The following is a 12,255-nucleotide window of genomic DNA, read 5'->3' on the forward strand; positions in this document are numbered from 1 at the left end:
CAAGGAAGCTCTGCCTAGAAATTTCTCCTTTTCAGAGGGCTCCTCTTTCTCTTCCAGAATAAGCCCTATTACTCCAAAGGGGCAGAGGCACAGTCAGCCAGCATGCTCCTAAGGAAAACACCTGAGGGGAACAGGCTTCGGCCATGCCTGGCACAGGATAAACATCTGCTCTTGCTTACCAGCAGCACTTGGCCTTTCACTTTCTGCTTTCAGCAATGAGAACTGGTTCTGCACAGCGTCTGTTGCAACTTCTTACAAGTGCAGAAATGCACAAAGAACCTAAGCAAGTAAAACCAGTGCAGGAAGACTCCTTCCAGCCCTGCTCTGTCCCAGCTGAGTGTAGGCAACTCACTGCTCTTTGTGTTCTCTTGGCATGTGCAGAGGCACCTTCCTTTTCTCCCAAGGCCGTGATGATCTCTATCTTTCGCTGCTAGAAATGGCAGCAGAGACTTTCCCATAAAACTATTTGAAAAATGTGGATTCTCTTCCCTTCTGTGTCGATGTGTATGCGTGATGTGACATGCCATTCCAGTACATCTAGCTTTATTGACACGGATACTCACTGAAATGAACATACGCATGCATACCCAAAACCAGATAAAAACAGAAAATTAAATTCACAGGTACGGACATTTACACCAACAGATATAGAGACAATACTATGTAGTTTCTCTGATCTGTTATGAATATGACTCAAAAAAAAATCAATAAACATTAATCACATACATAAAAGTGTGATCTACACAGAATGCTTAAACTAATTGCAAAAGGATTTGTTCAGTAATTAAAAAAAAAAAAAAAGAAGGAATGACTGTCAGGAGATGACCTGGTTGTGGGAAGAAGCACTTAATTCACTGCATGAATGACTCATGGTGAATTACTTGCACAACTCCAGTCGCGGAAACCGCCACTTTGCAGAAGTGCATACATGTTAAATCAACCAAAACACAGTGTGGTCCATATAGAATCGTAGACTATCTCAAGTTGGAAGGGATCCATAAGGATCATCGAGTCCAACTCCCTGTTCCTTGCAGGGCTGCCTTTTGATACAATGCCATCTCCTTGCTGGTGCAGAATGAGCAAAAATACTCTCAGCTGGGCAGGGAGGGGAGTGAAATCCTCTTTTTTGGTATCCTGGCAATGTTTTCAAGAGACAGTTCAACAGCACTCACTTGCCCTATTCATGCCTGGCATTTATGTTAAAAAGACAGTCTGGGCCTGTAATGTTCAAGAGCAAGCTCTTGTTGACAATGAAACTTTGAGTAATAAATCTGAGGCTGCATTTCCCACCCAACTCAATTTAATGCCACAAGGTAATTATGGTCCTTTCCTGCAAAATACAGAGTTCCATGAAGAATGTCAACTGGCACGAACACTAGCAAGATTTACTTTCTTCAGGCTACTCAGGATAAATAACTCCTGCCTTTATTTGCTATCTGTGCTTCAACTGTGAGGTACAAAGCTTACTGGAATTAAACAAAGGGAACTATTTTTCACTGTCCCACCCCACTTTAATTTCCCATAGCAAGTCTCCAAAACTAAAAAGAAAAAAAAGGCATAAAAGGAAAAAAAAAAAGCCAAAAAAGCACCATAGCTCTTCCATAAGCCTCTCATGCCTGACATGATCCACCCGCTGTACTTAGGGCATCAAATTCAGATGCTAGGAGTGACCAACTGATACACAACCCCTTGGCTCCAACACACTGATTTAAACTGCATAAACTGGGAGCTTGTTCTCTGAGTATAGTCCATGCAGATGCTTCAGCTAGGATTTCAGAGCTTTTCTGTTAGGAGCTTTATTGATTCTATGGTAAAGCTTGGTCTATAGGGAGACTCTCTGCCCATATGTTGCACAAGGAGCAGCTGCAGTAGGAATAGCTGGGTACAGAGAGCACCTCATCCAAAGCAGCGGTCCACACGGCAGTGACAGTGCCGAGGGCAACAGGGTCCTGGGGGAGGCAGGAGAAGCATGTTTGCTTTTGTAGAGCTGCCCAACAGCTACAAACAGCAGGCCTGTGTGCTGTGGGAGCTGCAGTCTCAGCCATCACTGCCCAGCTGGGGCAGGAGAGCACGAGTGAATACAGGAAAATAGATCCTGCTGCCCATGAGACCCCAGCCATGCTGACACGAGAGCCCTGGGGTAGCATCCCCAGCTCCTCCTGGTGTTTCTACTGACAATCATTGAATAAAATGCATAAATACCCATGGAACTGGGACCCGAACCTGGGATTTCCTTTGTCCTGGAGGAAACAATCCCCCACGTCATTCATTCACAGTGAATATGCCCATCAAAAACATCCTAAATACTATGCTGTGGCGATGCAGAAGATGGGAAGACTCAAACAGCTCAGGCCAAGGAAAGCCTGCAACCCCCAACTCCTGCTTCCCAAATGCATGCTCTAAAAAAACAGGGTATCCCATGCGGGAGATGTTCAAGAGCTCTGATGCGGCTTTTAACTCCACTGTGTTTGAAGAAAGCAGGTATGATCCAAATACCCTGCTGATCCCCTCCAGTAACTCCAGAGTAGGATGTGCCCTGGCTCCTGAATGTCAGTGGGACTAACTCCTGTTTCTTCTCAAGGTTATTGTTATGAGCATGTGTTGGATCTGTGGCTAAGATCCACAGGGAATTTTGTATCTCAAAATTATGTATCTCAAAAAGGCTATTGATTCCAGGCAATTTTGGGAGTCAAGTGGTGCCGAGGTGCAGACAGTGGAAACTTGATCGCAGAGGTCAGAGCATGGCCCTAATTTTTTATACGTTATTTCAAATCCATGCACCACTTTCATACACTGACTTTATGAAATTCATTCTTGTTTTGTGGTAAAATTCATAAAACACATCTTTGGCTTTGCTATTCATCAGCAGCTCTCTTTAAGGCAAGCAAAGAAATCTACCTCACCTATTTCCAAGAGAGAATTGCTGCATTAACATGGGAGCACACATATTCAGCAAGTGCGTGCTCCAGGAGGGTACTGCACATACTGTAAGTGACTTGTGCTGCGACAACCTATGCCAAATTCACTTACAGGCAATCAAGATAGCTGCATGGTGGTTGTGAGGTAGACTTCTGGTAGAAACATCATAATTTTTTAACACATATTCCAGCATCATGTTATAAAAGGACAGATTACAGTTTGTATTGCATCAAGTCCTGGAATTTGCTGCACTGGGGGATTACTGACAAATTCATCTTGTACTAAAAACCTGCATCAAAACAGTAGATTTAAGTGCCTGAGACAGTTGGTAAACACAGGGAGAAACTTTACGCAGTTTTCAAAAATGAGCAGTTTTGAAATGCCTTGTTAAAATTAAACAACAAACTCATCAGACAGAAGTACAGGATTGAGAGCTGACACCAGATTTTGGAGTTGTGCTGCTAACCCATTTCGCTTCTGCATCCATTAACCTTCCACCTTTCAGCTGCCCAGACCACTGAGCGTGCTAGCTGCTTGAGGCAGAGACTATATCCAGCCTTGCACTTGTGCAACTGCAGTGGTTCTTTCCTCACAGGTTTTAAAAAGCTATTTGGATTACTTTATAGCCCTTGTCATTGAAGCAAAAAAATTTGATAGCATGGTCCGAGAGATCTCAGATCACAGATCCACCGGTAAACCCAAGCTGGAATGTGTTATTTTGTGTTGTACCTCCAAATGGAGGATTTTCAGCTCTTGGGAGTTGGCGATGCCACCAAGAGGTGTTTGGGGACTTCAGGCACTATCTGACTCAGCTCCAGCTGGCATTTCTGCCTTTACTTACACATTTGCAATGACGACAGACTTCGGCATGCTTCTGAGAAACACCTTTTATTGTATGACAGGAGTTGTCACGTGAACATCAACAAAATAAATCATTCCGTAGCAATAACAAAATCAAATTACGTAAATGCAAAAACCAAACCAAAACACAACCAGAGTTAAAATGATGAAAAAGCAGTGCGTTGTTACACAATGTAAAACATATATAGGAAGCCACATTCTTCTGCCAGATGCTCATCACCATGACAGGAAATAAGTGATTTCAACTCTTTCTCTCCCCGCCTCCCCCTGCAACAAACAGGCAAACTTTAAAGTGAGATATTCCAAAAGGTCAGATTAACACAAAAAGCAGCATTTCCAGGAAAAATTCTGTAACGTTTGGTTCTTTTGTCCCTTTCTGATTCTCTCTGCAATCTTATTTTAAACATGTATTGGGAAGGTTAAAAGAAACAGTCATTACCACTTAAGTAACCAGCATTACTGATGTTGGTCACAAGAAGGTCCTCCCTCTTCCAAAGGGCAGTAGTAATGGAATTGCAAAAGATTACGCCTATCTGGCAAACGAGCTCTGGTTCAGTTCACTCGAGAGAATTTTACCCTTAAAATAAGCAAAACATGAGATAACCTATCGCTGAGAAGTGTGTTGGTTTTGACTCTCCCAGTGGCCTTTTGAGGAGGGATGGAGCAAAGATACGCCAAAATGGATGTCTGAAGAACAGTTCTTAAGATCAGAAGCAGAGGCTGTTCCTGGTCTTTTACACCAAACAACCAAGAGTTCTGTAACTGATGATTTTCAGTATTACTGTATAAAATTGTGTTTATTAGAAATAAGACTCTGGAATACATTAAGGCACCTCATGGTGAAGAAATATTTTAAAAGGCTTGAATAACTCAGAAGACTGAGTTCTTTTTCCAAGATCCCCAGGAAGGAATGTAGCTTATAGTAATCAGCTTTACTATTTCCCAGTAAAGCATGAACATTTTCAAAGTGGAAGGATAGAACTATTTGAACTTTTCTTTAAAAGGAAACATAAACCACCTTGCCGGAAAGGTAATTCATCCATTCAACAGACCAAGACTTTCACCGAAGGAAGGCCTTTCTCATCCCTGATCTGAGTTTCGCCATTCAGGTACATCACATTTTCTTACTCAGCTGAAATCAAATGGGTCAGTCAATCTTAACCAACAGTCATCTAAACAAAAGAACTATCAACAACAAAACCAACAAAAGAACCTAAAAAACAATTTCAAGATTAAAATATTATTGTTAAACTAAAAAGATGACATAATGCCAACGACAGACACAAATGACTTGCTATCAGTTGTTCTACCCAGCAATTTGTGGCTTTCAAGTGTGACTTTGTAAAAAATTTGTTTTCTCTTGTATTGATATTTGATACCTGCAGTTAGCAATGTCCTGCCAAAACATGTAAAGAAGTGGAATCGGCATTTTCAGAGATACCTAACATTTTTGTGCGCATTCAAAAAGCTACAGGATCAAATTAATTCTAGCTTATAGACTGATAGCTAGATCTGTCAGGGTCTCATACCAGTGAGTCTGCAGCAGCCAGCGTTTTGGAGCTCTGCTCTGAAATGTAACCTACCATAGATTCATTTCAGAGCTGAAATGAACTAAAACTGTAATTATACCCTTGGTTTACGCATGCATATCTCCCTGGCTCTGATAAAAAAATATAAACTCAAGGTATATGGCCAGAAGAACATACTGTTCTCTTAGCGTATTTAAAAGTCTCAGTGTATTATACTTCATATTTACTCTCTTGTAAGAACTAAGTATTTAGAAATAAAAATAATTCACTATTGTAAAACACAGTTAGACTCTGGATATGTCCACACTGCTCAGTAAAAGAGGTAAACAAATGAGCTCAGACACCAGGCTCCACGAAGCATCTGCATTACCTTACTGGTCAGCTCACCCTAGCTCTGCTTTGGACCACTCCAGCCACGTCTCTCCATGACAAAGCTTGAGCGGAGTCCGGACATGGTTCACACCATGGATCCCTTCCAAAAAGGCAGTTACAGACAAGACCATGCAAGATTGAACTTTCTTCATGCTACACAGTCCCTCAGTGTTATCCCATGTGACTTACACGCTCAAACACTTCTCCAAGTCTTCACATTCCTGTGCAGTACAAACACCACTGTACTGAGCTGCAGAACAGCCCTATCCTTATTTCAGAGAATTTGAATTGAAAAGGAAGCTACAACAAAACACGCCAGATGATAATCGTGTGCTAGGTCCATAAGTGGACTGCATGAGCCCAGAGAAGGCCAAGGGCCAAGTGATACAGAAAAGTGGATGTGGCTGGTGTGCTCTAAGGATTAGCCACAAGTTCTGCTCACAGGAGCCAATCTGTGCCTCGTGGCTTTGGGGACAGGTAGCCATCCCTGACCGGCTGCTATTTAGCACCAGATGTAGCACAAGCCTCATGTTGTGCATCACTGCATGAAGTTCAGTTCCACTGATCTCTGTGGGATTTGTTACAGTGTAAGGTGTTACATGCCACAGAAGAACTGTCAGAACCTGACAAAACCAAGCTAGGGACAAGAGCATTTAATTCTGCAACTTCCTGCTAACGACGGAGGAGGATGTTACCAGAAAACTGGATGCCTGATGGTTGTTCTCCCCGCTACAAGGGGAAGCTGGCTGGTGGCACTGCAGTTAGTAAGAGGTCCTTCCCTCCCTCTGGGGATCTCATGGCAGGACAGCAAGCCTCAAGGCAGGGAAGGTGCTGCAACACGGGAATGAGGATTCTGCCTCTCACCACTGGGCGACAAAGTCCTTCTAGATGAGCCCTTGTGCTAAAGCACAGGCTTTGGCTTCATTTGACTTCTGGACAAGCAGCGAGTAATTTTGTATTTGAATCGGTTATTTGCTGGTAGAACTGCTTGAAAGGAGATACATTTGTGTTTGCTATACTTTTAGACCACTGGGTGAACACTGCGTAAATAACATTTGTCTTATGAAGGTAATAGGAAGTATCTTCAGTATTTTTTAAAAAGCACAGTATTTTCCATGTTCTGAAGAGAGCTGTTGCCTTTTAGTCTCTACTGTGCCCTTTAAACAGTAAGATGAACAGATTTACTTTCTACTGGACCTCAAAGAGTAGGTATCTCACTAAACAGGAAAAAATCTGAAGCAGCACAGCACTTGCTTGATTAAAAAAAAATAAATAAAAATGGGAATAGTGCCTTTGTGTTAAAGTGCTTTGCTGAATCAGGACATAACTTATGAATACCAAACCTTTCTCTCTCACTGCATTTCTCTATCAGCAACAGCCATTCAAAACTACAGGTTGTACTTTCCTACCTATTCTGGTAGGACGGTAACTTCAAACAGCTCAAGTTCAACAGAACCCCTGATGCAAAACTTTAAATATACTAAGGTTACATATTTTTAACATATATTTAATGAATTTGTTGTGTACCCTGCAGTTACAGCTTTGGCTTGAAGGCACAAATATTAAGGCACAATAAATGCAAATAATGTATACATTTCAATGTGTTGTGTTGAAGATAACTTTGTACTACATGGTATTTAGGTATAATGACATGTCATTCAAACATTTCCTCAAGTTATTTTAATACCTTTTTTTCTTTGATAAGCCGGATAAAAAGAGGAATGTATGTTAAATTATTTAAATATTTCTTCAGTGCAAATGTGGTAATTTCCTTCTAAAGTATAGAAGATTGAGACTGATTTTTCAGCATTTGGATTTTAGCAAAATAAAACTAATATTTACATTCATCTTGAACAGCATTATTTGAATTACTTATCAAAAAAATAAGTATATAGTACTTTTTGCTATCAAAAAGAAAACGCAGTTTTGGCTTGTTCAATTCTTTTTTCTAACAACCTGCATAGCTACTTATGACAGGTAGAAAGACAGTTGCACTAGACCACTAAGTTGTACGCTACTGAATCTGCTGTTTAGACATAGCTGTTGTTCTAAAGTGACACAGACAAAATTTTGGTTTTGCTCGCTCTCAAAGTATTTCCAAAAGAGAAAAAGAACACATTTTTTGTTTGTTTGTTTGTTTTGTTTTGTGGGTTTTTTTTTGTTAATAAGCTCCAAATATGCACCCTAGACCTGTTAGGTGTCCTGCACCTGTTTTTTAAATAAAATTTCAAATAAAAACTGAGTCTGCCTAATTTCCTTAGCAATACAAACATAATTAGTTGGAAAGGAAAACATATTGCACTGAAATTAAAGAAAGAGGGACAGTAAAAATTTTCTTCTTAGTATTAAATAGGAAGGATGTCCAGTGCAAAGAATCGCCCCCTCCTTTTCCTCTCCTTGTTGACATTTGCAAACATTGTCACTGAGTTTAGATGATCTCAGGTTTACATTCTCTGGAAAACAGTTAAGGTTATTAGGAATCACAGTGCAGTTTCAGTTATGCATAATCCTGAGGAAGGATCCAAGGAGGAGTCTGTGGCAAGTTGACCATTCTGAACAACTTCTGGGTAATTCTTACTGAAGTACACCTAGGAAAAATATCAGATTCTAATTATGCATCAAACACCTTTTAGTTTCAAATAAAATTTCTGGAGATAAATACAGCAGAGATAAACACATGTCCTTAAGGAATCCCAACAGGAAGTTCAGGTTAGTGGCATTCAGTAACTGTGTGTCACTGAGAAATTAGTAAAATTACTATACGATTTTACATTATAACAAAGCGTGAGAAAAATCCCACACAACCTGTAGATTCACTCAAATTCTGGTAATTCAGATAAATAGATACGTTTTATCACTTTACATTAAACTGATAAGTAAAATCATTTTACTAGCTCAAAACATGGAGATAAATTAAAAACAGGATGACAAAGAAGCTGTGAAATCTTGCGTCTGCACAAGGGTTTCTCATTTTCACACATAAAATGAACACAATGGATTTGGATGTTAATATCAGGTTGTAATCCCTATATTTTACAAACTATGATTGACAACCATTGAAACTTCGAGGTACATGTATGAAATATCCCAGCGTTTAATTTGTGCTGCAGAGCAGTTATAGGGCCTATAGAAATGTGATCTCTGGATAGTGAACCACAATAATGAAAGAAGAAGCAAAAGCTTTAACAATGACTCAACCAAGCAACTTCTCTAAAATGTAAGATGATACCAAATAATAGGACAGTTCTTTGCCAAGCCTTTGAGTTCCTGAATTCTACCAATTTCTAGCTCAACTAGAAGAGATACAGGTTTCCTGATAAATGTATAATCAGAACATAAAGGAAATGAAATGCTGTCAAGTTTCACTGTTCCACAATCATCAGTTTTTAGTAGCTGTATCATATCTCTGTTCCCTGACAGATGCGCATAACAAAATGAAATAATGTCAAGACTTGTGTGCTCTTATCTAAAAATGTGTTTGGGTGAAAAAAGGACTTCAAATGCAATTTTTTCAAAGAAGAATGTGAAAATTTTTGTTTGAGTCTTTAAAAACAGAAAATACACTATCTTTCTGAAGCTGACACATGTCACGAGTTAGGTCTCATAGTCAGACTGCTTTGACTATGGCTTATGAAACATTTCTCCAATTTATATTTGAGTGTTGTCAACAAAGTTCAGTTTGTTTGATAATAATGTCCTTTTCATATATATGAATACACGTATAAGACATGCGGGACAAAAAAGAAATAGTAATTCTATAAAAACATTCCTGTAAGTACCACTGTAGTCTTTTGTGCACACATGCTAACGCAGTATATATGCATCTTTACAAGTTTCAAAGAATATTAAGGTCTGATTTGAATCAACAAAAGAATTGGAAGTCCTGCTAAGAGGCATTCCGCAGTAACCAGCCACGATCAGATGCAACAGAGGAAAGTTAATCAGGCGCCTGCCTCCACACATGCTGCGGAGACAGCAGCCCCAGTTGTGTATTCCCATCCCGTTCCTGGTTTAAAACAAAACTTTGGCATACTTTTAATGCAGCTTTTGAATGCGAATTTTTTTCTAATGGAAAGTTAATAGAAAACCTTGGCACATTACGAGAGACGTAATGAAATGGCAGCTGCTTTTCAACTGTCTCATTGCAATTCTTCCCCTGAGCCCAATCCCTCAAGATATTAAATGCCCAACTCTTTATACAAGTTTCTTCCACTGCCAACTGAGCTGCAACCTTTTTAAAAGTAATCACTGAGGTGAGATAACACCTAGTATTTTAATATTTACACATCTGTCATAGCTTTAAAATAAAAGAAAATAACCCTTATTTTCCCCTCAAAGTACTCAAAAATTGATTGACAGAGAACCAGCCCTATCCTGATGCCACCAAACCTTGCGGAAAAGCCTCTCTCAATGCTGCCAAAAGCACGGAGAATACACCCACTTTTGTTTATCTGAATAACTGAGCACTTCTTTTCCTTTTTAACTGCCTGATGACTGTTTCTCACTTTCCCATAGCATTTTCTCCTAATAGCTTCTTTAAGCGAAGACAAAAACACATGCTAAGCACAATTCTATTGCAGTCTGGCTCATGGGCTAGTTAACATATACTCAGAGGTCTCCAATTTGAGCTACACCTGCATTGTTTTCTTTGACATTTGCACAAAAAATGGGGATACCGAGTGACCAAGAGAGACCGACAAATAGCAGCGCTGGATCAGTTCAGAAGCCTGAGCTAAGGTTCCAGCAATAGCTTGAACTTGCAATGTTTAGCTAAGATGGCCATGAGAGTTTTTTGCAAATAAGGTTTCTTCAAAGATGTCCAAGTTAGTCTTCCAGTTTAAGATGTGTAGTCCCACTTCATTTGCCCTTAAAGGATATATGCAGAATCCATACTATTCCAAAAAATGCATATGAAGTCCCACCTTACTGAAAGAAGCTCTTGGTACAAGCTTGTTCTGCACAAGATTCAGGTCCAAAATGCAAGAAATGAAATAGTCATTGCCAAAGCAAGGCCACATTCCAAACCGTTTTACTTAGCAACCCACTGTAATGCCTTTTGAAAAGTATGTATATATGTCATATTACCATTTCTTTTTATGTGCAGCATGCTGTTTTTCAACAACAGAAAAAAAGCTGTTCTTCATAAAAACAGTTCTTAGTAACCACAGCAGGAATGTATGAAACCAACAGCAATACATGTAACAGACTTACTAGGGTAAAAAGAAAAGCCATTGGAATCAGCTATTCTGACTAAGCAACTTCTCTGAAAGTATGTATGAAGCACAAGGGATGGCAATAACAAAACCCTCGAATTAATGTCCCACTCCCTCCAACAGAAGGAACTATAGCTGTGCTTCTGGGTAGCTGCTGACTGGAGATATAGTCTCTTGATTCCCTTATTTTTGGGCTGAGCATGGATAAGCACCATGCTTTGCATTCTTGGCAGATGCTAAAGCTTGTATCTGCCTTCTAGCCTGGGAGTTAGCAAACTTTTTCATCAAACCACATTTCAGCAGAGACTGGTTCCTGGATCTCTTCCCTTCCTGTACAAAATCACATAACATTGATGTGGTAACTGCAGATGAGTATATGGGCAAGTAACATCAGGCAATTATTTTTATATATTTTGAATTATCTTTGAATGCAATTGTGCAACTGGGGAGGGCTGCAGGGATGGAAGGAGAGAGAGAATGAGATGGCTAAGTCTCTAGGACAGCTGGATAGCCTTACCCCTTGCCATTCCAAGGATCAAGGCTTAGGAAGCTGGCCTTCACTTTACAGACAAACGCTGGTTGTATGAATTTCAATCTATCCTTTTAAACACCATTTATAAACCCTCTAGACTGTCATATACACACCATAAAAAACATGGCTAACCAATCCTTTCTAGTAATAAAATATAAGAAGCTATATCGTATAGCAATGGAGAAGGACAGCAGGACTCATTACATAGTCCAGCTAAGGACAAAGCTGTTTCCTTAGTTCTGCAATCAGTGTCAGACATGGATTTATAGTGTACGCTCTGAGCTGCAGAACTTCTCTTGAAAAACGCTTTATAAGAAAAAAAAGGTTTCAGCAGCTCTAAAAAAATTCTAAGAATATGAATTGACACAGAAACCTCTTCCCTAATCTTCAGAAGTCCAGCAAAATAACATCCAGGCATGAGCATGCAGCCTCCACAACTGCACATTTTTTCATGTTTTTCAAACTTGCTGAAAATGCATCTATTTTTACTAGGAAATATCCAGGTGTCTGCCATTTTGGTTTCTGTCTTTACATGTTGCTTCCTATTTATTGGCATCCTGTTTCCCCAGGAAACAGTTTGGAATCGCTCTGCTCCACACCTCCAACAACTTGAGGAGAGGACAGCATAAAGGCTAGAAGTAAGACCTCTCTGTCTCTTGTCTTGAAAAGGTTCTCCCAGGTTGGTAAATTGCCTCGTATCAGTGCCTTACTCGCATGCTGCAAGTAAAGTTACGTGACTTGAAGCAAGTTGCTGCTAAACTGAGCACTGCCACTCTCAACTGAAGCAGTGCTGAAACTTCATTGGCACTGAGAGAAATAAAACCTTGCT

The 12,255-nt window shown here is 39.9% G+C and overlaps 1 protein-coding gene across 1 annotated transcript in view; it reads right to left on the minus strand.

Moving 5' to 3' along the window:
- Positions 1–3,791: 3,791 nt before the first annotated feature.
- ABCC4 (ATP binding cassette subfamily C member 4 (PEL blood group)) overlaps positions 3,792–12,255 on the minus strand; it is a 167,568-nt gene continuing 159,104 nt past the window's right edge. Inside the window, exon 31 of the mRNA XM_080374996.1 lies at positions 3,792–8,269. Coding sequence (XP_080231122.1) covers positions 8,162–8,269 — 108 coding nt within the window. The 3' untranslated portion in view covers positions 3,792–8,161. The remainder of the gene's footprint in view (positions 8,270–12,255) is intronic.

The sequence above is a fragment of the Falco punctatus genome (genome assembly GCF_963210335.1).
Source record: "Falco punctatus genome assembly, chromosome: 2".
Taxonomy (NCBI): Eukaryota; Metazoa; Chordata; class Aves; order Falconiformes; family Falconidae; genus Falco; species Falco punctatus.